This window comes from Babylonia areolata, chromosome 11 (assembly GCF_041734735.1).
Source record: "Babylonia areolata isolate BAREFJ2019XMU chromosome 11, ASM4173473v1, whole genome shotgun sequence".
NCBI classification, from domain to species: Eukaryota; Metazoa; Mollusca; class Gastropoda; order Neogastropoda; family Buccinidae; genus Babylonia; species Babylonia areolata.
Window position 1 is genome coordinate 17,071,020 of NC_134886.1, and position 17,043 is coordinate 17,088,062.

Here is a 17,043-nt window from a genome sequence, read left to right on the forward strand (position 1 = left end):
TTGAGTGATGGTCTGGACGCTAATCATTCGGATGAGACGATAGACCGAGGTCCCGTGTGCAGCATGCACATAGCGCACGCAAACGAACCCACGGCAACAAAAGGGTTGTCCCTGGCAAAATTCTGTAGAAAAAAAACCTAATTCGATAGGAAAACCAAATAAAAGGGCACGCGGGGGCGGGGGGGGGGGGGGCGCGGGGGGGGGGGGGGGAGGGGGAGGTGGCGCTGTCAGTGTAGCGACGCGCTCTCCCTGGGGAGAGCAGCCTCAATTTCAGAGGGAGAAATCTGTTGTGACCAAAAAGAGAAATACAAATACAAGTAACAGTGTTGGCATATGTGTCTATCAACAATGGGGTTGCGAAACAGACCGCACTGATACACTTCTCAATCGATTTTTTGTAGATTTTGTTTTGTTTTGATTTCTCGATGTTTGGACGGTGGGTTTTTGTTGTTGTTGTTGTTGTTTTTTGTTGTTGTTTGTTTTGTTTTGTTTTGTTTTTGTTTTTTGTTGTTGTTTTTTTGGGGGTGGGGGGGGGGGGGGGTGGGGGGGGTCGTTCTTTTGTTGTTGTTGTTATTTTAACATGTTGAATAAGGCTATTGTCCTGCTACAGGATTGGTTCTTTTGGCTGTCAATTATTTGTGTTGGTGTTGTTGTTACTGTTGTTGTTACTGCTGCTGTTGTTGTTGCTGCTGCTGCCACTGTCGATGTTGTTTTTGACTGTGTTTAGGCATGAATAATTGAAAAGAGACAATTAAATGTGTGAGTGGAAGAGAGGGAAGGACAGGGAGAGACAGAGAGAGGGGAAAAGAGAAAGACAATGACAGATAGTGTGGCATGGAGTGAATGCGAGAGAGAGATAGATAGTGTGTACGTGCGTGTGCGTGTGTGTGTGTGTGTGTGTGTGTGTGTGTATGTGTGTGTGTGTGTGTTATCAGGGAGAGATGGAGAGACAGACAGAGAGTGAGAGATAATATAATGGGAGGAGAAGAGAGAGGCTAGATTATTCATCCAAGTAAACTTAGTAAGGCCCATTGTCCCTCTCGAGAGTTTCAGTATTGTACCGTAGGCATTCAGTGTTTTTAGACACACACACGAGTTTCACAAAATGTAACGCATTCTCAGGAACTCGGGAAATTTAATGCTATTGCCACAACTTCCTGTCCATATGAGAACACGTATAAGGAAAACGCAGATTCAGCAAAAGTCGGATTTTAAAAAAATCTGCTCCATCGCTAATTTTGATTTAAAAAAAACAAAAAGAAAAGAAGTAAACTTTATTTCAGTTTACCCTCTCTAAAAAAAAAAAAAAAAAAAAAAAGAACATGGGAACATTTTGCAAACGAGAGAGAGAGAGAGAATATGATTAGCTGATAATATCTGTTATTGTCTTATTTTTCCAGGTAGAGTTTTGACAGAAAAAGTTCTGACTCCCAAACCTGTGTTAAATCTCAACAACACGACGCTAAAAACCAATGAAAAATAAAATCATTCGCCAGCTCATTTCCAAATCAATACAACCCTGAATTGGAAACAACCCTTCTTCGGAGTAATACAACACCACATGTCAAGAACTCTGGACATTCTCCTATGGAAACGCATCTTCACAATCTGACCAAGCAGTTGAGTAAAAGTGACGTCAAAATCAAGATGACGTCATCAGACAGAGTGACGTTCAACCTGACTGGGACGAACTTCGAGGTGAGCACCGCCACTTTCCAGCAGCTGAGAGAGCTGAGTGACAAAAGCAAGATGCTCATCGAGGAAGCCCAGAAAACTCAGGGGTTCCACGCGGAGATATTTTTAGAACGTGACCCGGCATGCTTTGCGGCGCTGCTCCGCTTGTGCCGCCAGGGGGAGCTTCATCTGCCCAGCTCGGTGTGTCCCCAGGTGTTCAAGGTAATGATGATGGTGGTGGTGGTGGTGGTGGTGATGATGATGATGGTAATGATGGTGATGACGATGATGATGATGACGGTTATGGTGGCGGTGGTGATCATGATAATGATGATAGTGGTGCTTCCGTTTCACTTTCTCAAGGAGGCGTCACTGTGTTCGGACAAATCCATATACGCTACACCACATCTGCTAGGCTGTTGCCTGACCAGCAACACAACCCAACGCGCTTGTCAGGCCTTGAGTGCATGCGTGTATATTTGTGTACCTATCAGAGTGGATTTCTTTTTACAAAACGTTGCCACAGGACAACACTTTTGTTGCCATGGGTTCTTTTCCAGTGCGCCAAGTGCGTGCTGCACACGGGACCTCAGTTTGATTTTCCAGTCAAACTTGGGAGAAAGGGCGAGAGCGGGATTCGAACCCACATCCTCACGAACTCTCTGTATTGGCAGCTGAGCGTCTTAACCATTCTGCCACCTCCTCCTTACAGTGGTGGTGATGATGATGATGGTGGTGGTGGTAATGATGGTGATGACGATAATGATGATGGTGGTGGTTAATGATGGTGATGATGATGTTGGTGGTGGTGGTGGTGGCGGTGGTAATGATGGTGATGATGATGATGGTGGTGGTGATGGTAATGATGGTGATTATGATGATGATGATGGTGGTGGTGGTGGTGGTGGTAATGATGGTGAGTATGATCATGATGATGAGTGGTGGTGGTGGCAGTGGTAATGATGATGATGATAACGAAAAGAGAGAAAAAAAATGATAATCTTGACAAGACTGCTAAATCTACTGCTGCTGCTGCTGCCGCGACTACTACTACTACATTTATGACGAAAGGTTATGAAGATGATGGTGATGATAAAAGTAGTGCTGCTGATGACAGTTGTGGTGGTGGTAGTGGTGATGATGGTGATAACAAGATTGCTACTCCTGATAGCGATGTGGTGGTGGCGATGGTGGTGATGGTGACGGTGGTGGTGGTGGTGGTAAAATGCTCCTATGGGTGCTATTAACTGAAGTACTGTACAGACAATTCATTCACGCATGTTCACTAACAGCTCACAATAGTGTGCATAATTTAAGTAAGTGGGTAAAACAAACTGGAGAGAGAGAGAGAGAGTACTGTCTTCGATTTTACGTCTTTTCATTCGTGTGTGTGTGTGTGTGTGTGTGTGTGTGTGTGTGTGTGTGTATGTCTATGTGTGTGTGTGCGTGTGTGTGTCTATTTTGCCTTTCTCTTTCTATCTCTCTCGCTCTCTCTTTCTCTCTCTGTCTCTCTGTCTCTGTGTCTCTCTCTGTCTCTCTCTCTCTCTCTCTCTCCCTCTCTCTCCCCCTCCTCTCTCTCTCTCTCCCCCCTCTCTCTCCCTCTCTGTGTCTCTGTCTCTCTCTCTCCCCCTCTCTCTCCCCCCTCTCTCTCTCTGTGCCTCTGTCTGTCTGTCTGTCTCTCTCTCCCTCTCTCCCCCTCTCTGTGTCTCTGTCTGTCTGTCTGTCTCTCTCTCCCCCTCTCTCTCACCCCTCTCTCTCTCCCTCTCTGTGTCTCTGTCTGTCTGTCTCTCTCCCTCTCTCCCCCCCCTCCCTCTCTGTGTCTGTCTGTCTCTCTCTCTCTCCCTCTCTCTCTCTCCCTCTCTCTCCCCCCTCTCTCCCTCTCTGTGCCTCTGTCTGTCTGTCTCCCTCTCCCTCTCTGTGTCTCTGTCTGACTGTCTCTCTCTCTCTCCCCCCCCTCTCTCTCTGTGCCTCTCTGTCTGTCTGTCTCTCCCTCTTTGTGTCTCTCTCTCCCCCCCCCCCCCCCTTCTCTCTCTCTCTCTGTGCAGGAGGAGATGAGGGTGTGGGGGGTGGAGCCGTCACGGTTGAGCAACTGCTGTTTCAACACCCTGGTCTCCTTCCTGGACGACCGTGCTGTGGTGGATGAATTTGAGCGTGGGTAGGTTCACTGTGTGTGTGTGTGTGTGTGTGTGTGTGTGCGTGCGTGCGTGCGTGCGTATGTGTGTGTGTGTGCGTGCGTGTGTGTGTGTGTGTGCGTGTGCGCGCTCGTGTGTGTGTGTGTGTGTGTGTGCGTGCGTGTTCTGGTGTGTGTGTGTGTGTGTATGTGTGTGTGTGTGTGTATGTGTGTGTGTGTGTGTTTAGCGATCTGCCAATTTCTCCAGGTGTGTGTGTGTGTGTGTGTGTGCGTATGTGTGTGTGCGTGCGCGTGCTCGTGTGTGTGTGTGTGTGTGCGTGTTTGTGCGAATGTGTGTGTGTGTGTGTGTGCGCGCGCTCGTGTGTGTGTGTGTGTGCTTGGTTGAGATGAAAGAGGTGTGTGTGTGTGTGTGTGTGTGTGTAAGGGGATTCGGGGGCTGGGGGAGGCGATGGCAGGGTGTGGAGCGAAAGGCCTTTCGTTCCGTCATTCATTTTTGCATTCATCTATTCTCTCATTTATATTTTTCGTAGTGATTTTTTTTTTTTTTAATTGTTTTTCTTTTTTCGTTCGTTTTCTTTTTCACTCTTGGTTCTGTTTGTACATGTGTGTGTACATGGTTTTTTTGTGTGCGTGTGCTTGCGCGCGTGCGTGTATGTGTGTGTGTGCGTGTGTGTGTGTATGCGTTTCTGTGTCTGTCTGTCTGTCTCTTTCTCTGATTCTCTGTGGCTGTCTGTCTGTCTTCCTGTCCATGTCTCTTTCTCTGTCTCTCTGTCTCTGTCTCTCTCTCTCTCTCTTTCTCTCTTTGTCAGTTGACACCAAATTTGGCATGAAAATAGAAAAAAAAAAATCAGTTCTTTCCAGTCATCTTGTTTGAAACAATATTGCACCTCTGGGATGGGCACAAAAAATATTAAAAAAGAAGCCAGATTATATGCAAACTGAATTTACTGTTATATTTATATCTTTTTTATTCTCTAAACGTGGCACTTTGATCTTATATTCGACACGACAACAAGAGCAGTCATTTTTATAATTTTTTGTTCAAACAGGAACTTCTTTTGCTAAGCATGGAAGTTATATTTATTTTGCATGTCTTTGGTGCAGATATTAAAAAAGGGAAATCAATCTGTAATTAATGCTAGGGGACTTAATTTGCTTTAAACTGATCTTTCTCATCTTAAACATTACATGTTGAAATTATACTCATTACATAAAAAGCTTGTGTGTTTTACTCTCAGTGTACAGGGCTTTCACTATGTTCATTCACCCAACTGAGTGGTCTGTTTCGGAAAATACTAAAATCAATATGACGAGTGGACTATATAGATCTATTGGCTGAGCACTGAAGGTCATGGGCAAAAATCAATTGCCTACACATATTTATACATATTCAAAGCGCGTGCTCATATTCTTCGCGAACGTGAACGACGCCATTTTGTTTCAAGCTGTTGACCTGCCCGTTCAATCCTATATTCAATTGACAATACACGATAACATGTGATGGAAAATTGGAGAAGGAGACGATTAAATATTTATTCAGGGAAAGATTTGTGAACGCCTCATCACTGACTGGATTATGCCCCAAACCACCATAAAAAATATCCACAGAATCAGTCGGAATTCACAGTTAAAAATAATAAATCATGAGAGTTAATACCCTTGAATTGATGAAACGTAAAAATTCCCAGGCTTGACTTTTCTCAAAATGAAGTCCTTTTAACTTCATACGACGTTTAGAAGTACTTGTACTTGGCTCTACATGTTATTAGTTTAACAAAATATTCAATTTTAATATCAACTTTAAAACTATAAAACTAGAATGAACATAAAATAGAAATTGAATCGACTGTGTCAACCTGGTGTAACTAAACTTGTACATCTATCTAGATCCAGAGAAAACTGCTAAATGTTGCAGTGTGATTGGGGTGATAGCCACGTCTCCTTTACCGCGGACTTAAAAAGAATTTTTAATTCCCTTAAAGATTTTTTGAATGCCCAAGCTACACGAGAATAATATAATTTAAACAGCGTTCTCGCTGCGAATACCACAATCGATTTATCGCCCTTTAAAAAAGTGTGTTTAAATGTTATATTTTTTAACGTCAGCTGAAGAGCCACGATAGTGTAATGGGTAAGACAGCTTCTTCTCACCCGAACATGTGGGGTTCGAATCTGCCGTTAGGACTTTTTTTTTTTTTCCTTTACCCGAAGCTTTATAATAACAAATACAGAACACATTTTAACGATTACATTTTTTTTTAAAGTGTATCACAAGTGAGTCTTGAAGGCCTTGCCTCTCTTGTTATTTTTTTTAATTTTTCGCTGGACAATGCAGCATACGGAAATTGACAACTACAAGCCTGGTTGTGGCTGTGTGTTGGGGAAATTAGGATTGATGCAATGCCACTCTGGAACAGGTGAAAGAACGATAAGTCACAGGGATAAGACACAAACGCACAAAAACCAGTGGCACTTCAGCTCTCTGTTCTCGCTTATTGAGAAGGTGTTCCGGATTCCAGCTTTGGATGCATTGTTGTATAGCTCAAGAATGCTCCGCCCCTTCGACCCCCCGCCCTCCCCACCACCACACGCACCCCCACCCGTAGTCCTGCATGATTGATGAGACTGTCAGCGGGCGAATGACTTTGATTTGTATCTTGCCTCCAGAAAGATGTATGGCGGTCTACGTGGGATTGACTGGACTGTTTCTGTGTGGCAAACTCTCGCCCCCCCCACACCCCCTCTACCGCCTCCTCCCCGCCCCCTCCCTCCCCCCTCCTCTTCCTCAATGAATGCTGACGCACGCATGCACACAAAGAACACATATTCATTTATCTACCTATCTATCCATTCATATCTAAAAACGTTTTATTCATTTATTCATTTATTTATATTTTTTTTTTTTTTTTTTTTTTTATTGATCTTTTTTTCTCAAGGCTTGACAAAGCGCGTTGGGTTACGCTGCTGGTCAGGCATCTGCTTGGCAGATGCGGTGTAGCGTATATGGATTTGACCGAACGCAGTGACCCCTCCTTGAGCTACTGATACTGATACTGATACTTATTATATCTATCTATCTACTTTTTTTTTTTTTTTTTTTTATCAAGCTGCTTTCTTTGCAGGTTCGCTCACCTCAAGAAAGACCCAAGCCATCCTGTTCCTCTGACGTTCTTTCAGACAGTCAAAGTGCGTGTCTGGAAAATTCTGGAGCGCCCCTCCTCCTCCCGTCTGGCAAAGGTAAGATAACTCTACCACCTTCCTCTGCGTTTGTCAGGCATTTGCTCCCTTTTTCTTTCTTTCTTTTCCCTTCGTAGGCAACGACTCCCACGTTCATTCATATACACATCCAAGCCATTCTATTCTTCTCTGTTTCCAGGCCGATCCATGATGTTCCCGACCGGTCAAGCCATAACTAGTTCTCAACTTGCAGGCCTATTTCATGATGTTTCTGGCTGGTCAAGCCATAACCAGTTCTCTACTTGCAGGCCTATTTCATGATGTTTCTGGCTGGTCAAGCCATAACCAGTTCTCTTCTTGCAAGCCTATTTCATGATGTTTCTGGATGGTCAAGCCATAACCAGTTCTCTACTTACAGGCCTATTTCATGATGTTTCTGGCTGGTCAAGCCATAACCAGTTCTCTACTTGCAGGCCTATTTCATGATGTTTCTGGCTGGTCAAGCCATAACTAGTTCTCAACTTGCAGGCCTATTTCATGATGTTTCTGGCTGGTCAAGCCATACAGCAGTTCTCTACTTGCAGGCCTATTTCATGATGTTTCTGGCTGGTCAAGCCAGAACCAGTTCCCTACTTGCAGGCCTATTTAATGATGTTTCTGGCTGGTCAAGCCATAACCAGTTCTCTACTTGCAGGCCTATTTCATGATGTTCCTGACTGGTCAAGCCATACAGCAGTTCTCTACTTCCAGGTTTATCTCCTGATGTTTCTGCCTGGTCAAGCCATACAGCAGTTCTCTACTTGCAGGCCTATTTCATGATGTTCCTGACTGGTCAAGCCATACAGCAATTCTCTACTTCCAGGTTTATCTCCTGATGTTCCTGGCTGGTCAAGCCATGCAGCGGTTCTCTACTTGCAGGCCTATTTCATGTTGTTTCTGGCTGGTCAAGCCATACAGCAGTTCTCTACTTCCAGGTTTATCTCCTGATGTTCCTGGCTGGTCAAGCCATACAGCAGTTCTCTACTTCCAGGTTTATCTCTTTATGTTGCTGACTGGTCAAGCCATACAACAGTTCTCTACTTCCAGGTTTATCTCCTGATGTTCCTGGCTGGTCAAGCCATACATCAGTTCTCTACTTGCAGGCCTATTTCATGATGTTCCTGGCTGGTCAAGCCATACAGCAGTTCTCTACTTGCATTCCTATTTCATGATGTTCCTGGCTGGTCAAGCCATACAGCAGTTCTCTACTTCCAGGTTTATCTCCTGATGTTCCTGGCTGGTCAAGCCATGCAGCGGTTCTCTACTTGCAGGCCTATTTCATGATGTTCCTGGCTGGTCAAGCCATACAGCAGTTCTCTACTTGCAGGCCTATTTCATGTTGTTTCTGGCTGGTCAAGCCATACAGCAGTTCTCTACTTGCAGGCCTATTTCATGATGTTCCTGGCTGGTCAAGCCATGCAGCGGTTCTCTACTTGCAGGCCTATTTCATGATGTTCCTGGCTGGTCAAGCCATATAAAAGTTCTCTACTTGCAGGCCTATTTCATGTTGTTTCTGGCTGGTCAAGCCATACAGCAGTTCTCTACTTGCAGGCCTATTTCATGATGTTCCTGGCTGGTCAAGCCATGCAGCGGTTCTCTACTTGCAGGCCTATTTCATGATGTTCCTGGCTGATCAAGCCATATAACAGTTCTCTACTTGCAGGCCTATTTCATGATGTTCCTGGCTGGTCAAGCCATACAGCAGTTCTCTACTTGCATTCCTATTTCATGATGTTCCTGGCTGGTCAAGCCATACAGCAGTTCTCTAATTCCAGGCTTATCTCCTGATGTTCCTGGCTGGTCAGGCCATACAGCAGTTCTCTACTTCCAGGTTTATGTCCTGATGTCCCTGACTGGTCAAGCCATACAGCAGTTCTCTACTTCCAGGTTTATCTCCTGATGTTCCTGGCTGATCAAGCGATACACCCGTTCTCTATTTCTAGGCTTATATCGTGGTGTTTCTGCCTAGTAAAGCCATACAGCAGTTCTCTACTTGCAGGCCTGTTTCGTTGTTGTTTTTTTCCTGACTGGTCAAGCCATACAGCAGTTCTCTACTTTTTGGACCTCTTTTGTGGTATTCCTGCCTGGTCAAGCCATACAGCAGTTCTCTACTTGCAGGCCTATTTCGTGGTGTTCCTGGCGGTCCTGTCCCTGTCATTGTTCTCCATGATCGTCAGCACCCACCCGACCTTCCTCCGCGACATGGACGAGAGCGAGTGGAAGGAGGCACTGGGGGGTGACTTTCACAAACACTCCGCCTTCCTTGGAAAACGATTTGGCTTCAAGGCTGGTGTCCCTCCTTCTTCACAGCACCAAATCAGCAAGAGATCAGTGCACCAGCATGCCACCCACGTTCTGCAGAATCCACAGGTTCCGTTGGAGAAACAGAAAGGTCCCGAAAGCAGCTACATTGGAGATTGGGGGTCCAGGTCCCAGAAGGGGCCTGCATCCCGTCAGGACGTGGTCGGTGATGCTGAAGGTGCTGGGAACCGGCCTGGACTGGAAGTTCACGTTGAGGAATGGGGTGCTGGGGAGGAGTCCAGAGTGTTCTCTGGGAGCGAGGAAAGTGTGGTGGATGAAGGGTCTGGGAAAAGAGGACTGGTGGATAGTCATTCCCCGCGTTCCGGTGTTTTTGTCACCGACGGTATGACGACTCCTTCAAAAAAGGTGGTTGATGATGCCATGGACCCTTCAGGACTTTATCCCCGACCGTCCATCAACGAAGTCGTCAACAACAACCAGGGGACACTCGAAGGAAAACAAGAGGCTGCAGGTGTACATCCAGATAAAATACTGACAGTGAATGATGAGAGAAAAACCACAATCAGAGACAAACATCAACATGACAAACAACTCATGGAAATTTTAATCAACGATGCGGACGTCTTGAAAAAATTAACCACGCCTTACTTGGAAGACGACAGACCAAGATCGGACCAGATAAAGCAGATTGGAGAGGACATACCTCGAGTGAAAAGAGCAGCACCTCGCCCAAATTCCCAAACCACACAGACAAACACCATCACGACAGAACCCACTTCGGGGGAAACGTTTCCGCAAACCAACGCAACCAACTCCACAGAACCAAAGGCAGAATCATCGCAGGAACACAACGGGGATGCTTTCGAGGGCTTCGAGAACTATCAAGCTCGTCGGGACTTCCTGGTCTACATTGACTACATGTGCCTGGTTTTCTTCACCGTGGACTTTGTCCTGCGGATGTTGTTCTGCCCCCGGCTGCTGTCCTTCTGCCGGAACGTGCTGAACGTGTGTGACTTCATCGCCCTGCTGGCGGGCTACGTCATGGTGCTGGTGAACGTGCTGATGCCCGAGGAGAAGTATGCCAAGTCCCACCTTGACCTCATCGAGTGTCTGCAGATCTTCAGGTCAGTCTGGGCCGTCTGTGTCGTGATGGTTGGTGTGAAGCGGTTTAAGAGGTCTGAAAGCGCTGTATGAATGTATTTGTATTTGTATTTCTTTTTATCACAACAGATTTCTCTGTGTGAAATTCGAGCTGCTCTCCCCAGCGCCACCCATTTTTTGTATTTTTTCCTGCGTGCAGTGTTTTTTTGTTGGTTTTTTTGTCTTTCCTATGGAAGTTGATTTTTCTACAGAATTTTGCCAGGAACAACCCTTTTGCTGCCGTGGGTTCTTTTACGTGCGTGAAGTGCATGCTACACACGGGACCTCGGTTTACCGTCTCAATCGAATAACTAGCGTCCAGACCACCACTGAAGATCTAGTGGAGGGAGAGAAAACATCGGCGGCTCAGCCGTGATTCGAACCAGCGCGCTCAGATTCTCTCGCTTCCTAGGCGGACGCGTTACCTCTAGGCCATTACTACACATGTGGAGTAGTAGTAGTAGTCGTAGTAGTAATTTCGATGGTTTCTCTGTTGCAATGGAAAATCGTTTACAGCTTAGTCTTTTGTGAAGGACTATGACTCTCAAACTAGTGGGCAAAATTGCACTGGTTCTAAGTGCTGCAGCCTTGAGGGCGAGTTGGCCTTTGGGAACCATCCCACCACCGACTGTCCTAAGACCCTCTTGGCCGATAGAGTGGGGATGTGACTTGGGCAAGACACTCTCCACTATAATCAAATTCTAACCCAGATAGTCGAGGCAGCAGTTACCTCCTCTGCTGTTCTGATGGTCATAGTGGAACACGGCTGACTATCTTACATACAGTAGTAGTAATAGTAGTAGTAGGATAAGTATGCGTGAGTGTGTGTAAAGTTTATTTTGCTTCTTAGAGTCGCGAAGTTTTCTTCTTTTTCGATTCAATTGTTGATTGAAAGATCAGATAAAAAAAATAATAATAATTATCTCTCTTTCTATGTATTGCATTTATTTATTCAGTGTTTGTTTATTTGTCTTGAGGATGGTTTGTTTGCACATCTTATAATGAAAAATACAAATCGTCTTCAGTTTCTTCCATATCACATTCTTTGCAGATTTGTACCTCACTTCCACACGCAAGCGTAAATTCACATATGCACCAAAACCCCGCAAACGCATTGTTTAGTCAGTCAGTCAAAACCTGGAATTTCAGTCGTTGTCATTGTTGGTTCGCCGTGGAAGAATCGGTTTGGCGTTTGAAGACTGATCCAGTGTTCACCAGAGAACAGTGATCGAGGCCCCATTTTGACATGGCGTCGTGTTCTTTGGGGAAAGGGAGATCACTCCGATTTTCCTCATTTCACCCAGGTGCAGTGAGGGGGATGGCGGGGGGGGGGGGGGGGGGGGGGGGGGGGGGGGGGGGGGGGGGGGGGGGGGGGGGGTTGGGGGGGTATTTGTATTTGTATATCTTTTTGTCACCACAGATTTCTCTGTGTGAAATTTGGACTGCTCTCTCCATGTAGAGCGCGTCGCTACACTACAGCGCCACCCTTTTTTTTCCCTTTTTTTTTTCCTGCATGCAGTTTTATTTGTTTTTCCTATGGAAGTGAGTTTTTCTACAGAATTTTGCCAGGAACAACCCTTTTGTTGCCGTGGGTTCTTTTACGTGCGCTAAATGCGTGCTGCACACGGGACCTCGGTTTATCGTCTCATCCGAATGACTAGCGTCCAGACCACCACTCAAGGTCTAGTGGAGGGAGAGAAAATATGGGCGGCTGAGCCGTGATTCGAACCAGCGCGCTCAGATTCTCTCGCTTCCTGGGCGGGCGCGTTACCTCCAGGCCATCACTCCACTAGTTGGTCTCTGCATTACAATATCGAGCAAAGCACACAGTGGATATGAATTCATATCTGCCCCGATGACCGTAAAATACTGTGAGACCTTTAACCTTTAGCCAAATTTGTTGCTGGTTTTTGGGGGGTTTTATTTTCAGATTTGTTCGCTTTTTCCGGCCTCTTCGTGATGTCATTGGATTCAAAGTGCTGGTGCATTCAGTGAAGGTAAGTGATCATTTATTAGAAAGAAAAAAAGAAATACATGGGGGAAAAAAGAGAATAAACGAAGTTTAAATAATGATAGACACGTTGAACTCACCACATCGGATCGATTCATCGCAAACTAAAGGAAAACATTGCTGTACAAACACGAAATACGAAGCAATTTTATGAAAGCAAATATATCTCTTCCCGTTGTCTCTGTATGTGTCTGTGTTTCTGTGTATGTGTGTGCGCGCTTGCAGTTTGTGTGCGTGTGTGTGTTTCTTTCTCTGCCTGTCTGTCTTTCTTTCTGTCTCTCAGTCTCTCTATCTATCTGTCTGTCTGTCTGTCTGTCTATCTGTCACTCACACACACGCCCGCACGCACACACACACACACACACACACACACACACACACGCACGCACTGTCAATGTTTGTATCGTTATCTACTGATTTGTGTGTGCTTGCGCGTGCATGCGCGCGCGCGCGCGTGTGTGTGTGTGTTCATGTCTGTGCTTGCGTTTGTTTCTCTGTGTGTGTGTGTGTGTGTGTGTGAGAGAGAGAGAGAGAGAGAGAGAGAGAGAGACTCTGTGTGTATCTGTGTCTATGTCTGATTGCGTGCTAAGCTGACAAAAACTACCATATCTCGTGTGTGTGTGTGTGTGTGTGTGTGTGTGTGTGTGTGTGTGTGTCTGTGTCTGTGTCTGTGTCTGTATCTGTGTCTGATTGCGTGCTAAGCTGACACATCACAAAGTGTTCGTCATTATTTCCGTTTCTTTGGCTCGAGTCCGTCCAGTCTCCATGAAAACTAACACATCTCGTGTGCATGTGTGTGTGTGTGTGTGTGTCTGCCTGTCTGTCTGTCTGTCTGTCAATTTGTGTATCTCAAAGAAAAAACAAACAAATAAAGAAATGAATGAATAAACAGATGAAAAAAAATATATATACATATATATAAGATGAATAAATAAATAAATTAATAGAATGCATAAATAAAGGAATTAAATGAATAAATAAAATGAAATAGATAGATGAACAAATAAATAAATGAACAAAAGAAAAATGAATAAATGAAATAAAATTAAAGTAAATAAAAATGAAATGAAACCAAAAAAAATAATAATAATAAATAGGGTCTCCTCTGGTGTGTGGCCTCCTGGCGACCTAACATCGATGGTTCCCTGCGGACTGCCGACGCTGAGACTGTGACGGACGAAACCGGGTATGGCTCTAAATGAGCGGCGTGGGAATAATGCCACTGAAACGGTGCAGATGGGGCAGCAAAAAATACAATACAATAAATAAATAAATAAATAAATAATACAAAAGTAAAATCAAATAAAGCAAAACTAAAATAAGATAAAACACCTCTCTCTCACACACACGCCCACACCCTCCTTCACCAGGCCAGCACCTACGAGCTGTTGCTGCTGGTGATGTTCCTCTCCTCGGGCTGTGTGGTGTTCAGCACCCTGGTGTACTGGTGCGAGCGGGACAACATGGTCAGCATCCCTGACGCCTTCTGGTGGGCCATCGTCACCATGACCACTGTGGGCTACGGGGACGTCACTCCCATCAGCTTCCTGGGCAAGGTGGGCAACTCTTCTTGTGTCGCTCCATGCCACACGGCTTTCTGGGCAAGGGGAGTAACTATTCTGGGCAAGGTAAGCAACTCTGCTGGGCAAGTTCAGTAACTATCCTGGGCAAGGTAAGTGACTCTGCTGGGCAAGGGAAGTAACTCTCCAGTGTCAATCTGTGCGGCTTTCTGGGCAAGGGGAGTAACTCTCCTAGGCAAGGTGGGTAACTCTTCTGTGTCGCTCCGAGCGGGGACTTTCTGGGCAAAGTGGTAATGCATCTGTGTCGCTGCCTGCGGATTCCTGGGCAAGGGAAGTGAATCGTCTTTGTCACTCTGTGCGGCTTCCTGGGCAAGGTGGGTAACTCCTCTGTGTCACTCCATGCAGCTTCCTGGGTAAGGGGACAAACAATTCAGTTTCAGTCCGTGCAGCTTCCAGGCCAAGGTAAGAAACTCTGCTGGGCAAGGTTAGTAACTCCTCATTGTCACTCTCTGTGCAGCTTCCTGGGCAAGGTAAGTAACTCTTCAGTGTCACTCCGTGCAGCTTCCTAGACAAGGGGAATAACTCTTCAGTGTAGCTTCATGCAGCTTTCCGGGCAAGGTAAGTAACTCTTCAGTGTCACTTCGTGCAACCTCCTGGCCAAGGTGAGTAACTCTCCTGGGCAAGGGGAGTAACTCTTTAGTGTCGCTCCATGCAGCTTCCTGGCCAAGGCAACTAACTGTCTTGGGCAAGGTAAGTAACTCTTCAGTGTCACTCTGTGTAGCTTCCTGGGCAAGGTAACTCACAATTGTCGTCATCATCATCATCACCACCACCACCACCATCATCATCATCATCATCACCACCACCACCACCACCACCATCATCATAATCATCATCATCATCATCATATCTATCACCATCACCATCGCCAACATCACTATCATCATCATCATCAACGTCATCATCACCATAATCACCACCACCACCACCACCATCATCATCATCACCATCTCTGTCATCATCATCATCATCAACATCATCATCACCATAATCACCACCACCATCACCACTATCACAACCATCATCATCACCGCCACCACCACCATCATCATCATCACCTTCATTATCACAATCACCACCAATCTATCACACCTGTACCAGGTGGTGGGGTCACTGTGTGCCCTGTCCGGAGTGGTCCTGATCGCCATCACCATCCCAGTGCTGGTCAACAACTTCCTCCTGTTCTACGGCTTTGCCAAGGTGAGTTTGGACATGGGGGTTGGGGGTGGGGAGGTGATTGGGTGGCGAAGGTAGGGTGGGGTGGGGTGGGAGTCTGAGTAGGGGGGTTGGAAGAGGTCGTGTGTATGCGCAAGCAGAAGATCAAATACGCACGTGAAAGATCCCGTAATCCACGTCAGCGTTCGGTGGGTTCTGGAAACAATAACATACCCAGCATGCACCCTCCCCCCCTCCCCCTTCCCACCACCGAAAACGGAGAATGTCTGCCTACATGGTGGGGTAAAAACGGTCATACACATAAAAAAACCCACTCGTGTGCATACTAGTGAACGTGGGAGTTGCAGCCCACGAATCGAACGAAGAAGAAGAAGGAAGAGGTCCAGTGGGGGTGTGGGTGGGGTAGGGGATGGGATAGAGATGAGTGGGAGCTGGGGTAGGGATTGGGGTTGATTAGGGAGGGCAGATATACACAGAGACAGAGAAAGGGAGAGAAAAGGGGGAAGAGAGGCAGCCAGGGGGGGGGGGGGGGGCAGAGACAAAGACAGAGACGTTTAGGCTTTGATAATGTATTATGAGTCAAGTCAAGCCAACTATACTAATATCTTCAAAGAGAAATTCGCATGATGCCGTATTCCTTACGCTCATAATACAAGCATGAAACAAAGACAAGTACCTAGGTGTTGAATTATCGAGAGATTACATAACATCACACTGATACATCTAAGAACATTTTACAGGGTCAGAAATGTGGATGTTGTCGAATTTTTGACGACTGTGTACATTCCAGACAGAAGTAATCCCTTGCCACACATACCAGAACGCAAGCAGCAGCACAGTAGAGCAGTAATAAACCCTTTCCACTCGACTTCCAGGTGATCTCGGCCAGACATAAGGAGGCCAAGGAACAGGAAATGAAAGACAAATGGCAGCACACCGCTCGCGGCATGCTGGGAAGACCCGGAAGTGGCGTCACACGTGTGCACGTGCATCCAATCAGCGAGCCGCAGAAGGACGCCCTGGCTCTTGAGACTGCCAAAGTCAAGGTCGATCCTCCCTCTTTCAAAGAGAAGCGTTCCCCTCCGCAGGAAGAAATGTGAAAAAAAAATCTGATTATGTTATTGGATCCAGATTTCTTACTTATTTTTTTCTAAGTCGTCACATATTCTGCACAGGTCGTTGTAGACTGACAAGTCAGTTGTGAAAACGGCGTCTGCTATAGCTCGTGTGGTAAACAGTCAGTGAAGCCAGCCTAGCGCTTGGCTACATAAGAAAGGCAGAGATCATTGTTATGAGGACTGTGCACTTCAGATATCTTTTTATCATTACTTTGTTACGCGACTTTGCAGCGAGTCGTGCTGTATTGTAACAACGTTACATTATTTTGTATGATCACACACACACACACACACACACACACACACACACACACACACGCACGCGCACACACACACACACACACACACACACACACACACACAATAACCAAAAAATATTCAGACATGAAAATTACTTTTGCAATCTACGTTTAAGTTTTTTTCTTTTCTTTTTTCTTGTTTATTTACCATATTTTATTGTGCAGCATTGATTTGTAATGAGCGTTGCTAGAAATGTTCGTGCTGTATTGTAACAACGTTACATTATTTTGTGTGATCACACACACACACACACACACACACACACACACACACACACACACACACACACACACACACACACACACACACAAAATAACCCAAAAACGAAATTTCCGAAATGTTCGTTTTCCTGCGTTAATTAATTGTCGCATGTTGCTGTGATAACACATTTTTTTTTAAATATGATATATGTGTCTTTGTTCTACTTCTTCTTTC

The 17,043-nt window shown here is 45.7% G+C and overlaps 1 protein-coding gene across 1 annotated transcript; it reads left to right on the forward strand.

Annotated features, from left to right (window-relative positions):
• The first annotated feature begins 1,647 nt into the window (after positions 1-1,647).
• LOC143287154 (uncharacterized) lies at positions 1,648-16,481 on the forward strand. The gene is made up of 6 exons (XM_076595099.1): positions 1,648-1,896; positions 9,140-10,407; positions 12,354-12,420; positions 13,805-13,990; positions 15,116-15,214; positions 16,066-16,481. Exons 1-6 carry the CDS (start codon positions 1,648-1,650, stop codon positions 16,288-16,290), a joined length of 2,094 nt encoding a protein of 697 aa, XP_076451214.1. The 3' UTR covers positions 16,291-16,481.
• The last annotated feature ends 562 nt before the right edge of the window (positions 16,482-17,043 follow it).

Coding starts and splice junctions, on each gene's coding strand:
- LOC143287154 (XM_076595099.1), top strand. CDS start 1,648: ATGACGTCATCAGACAGAGTGACGTTCAACCTGACTGGGACGAACTTC. Junction 10,408..12,353: donor GAGTGTCTGCAGATCTTCAG/GTCAGTCTGGGC, acceptor TTTTATTTTCAG/ATTTGTTCGCTTTTTCCGGC. Junction 12,421..13,804: donor TGCTGGTGCATTCAGTGAAG/GTAAGTGATCAT, acceptor CTCCTTCACCAG/GCCAGCACCTACGAGCTGTT.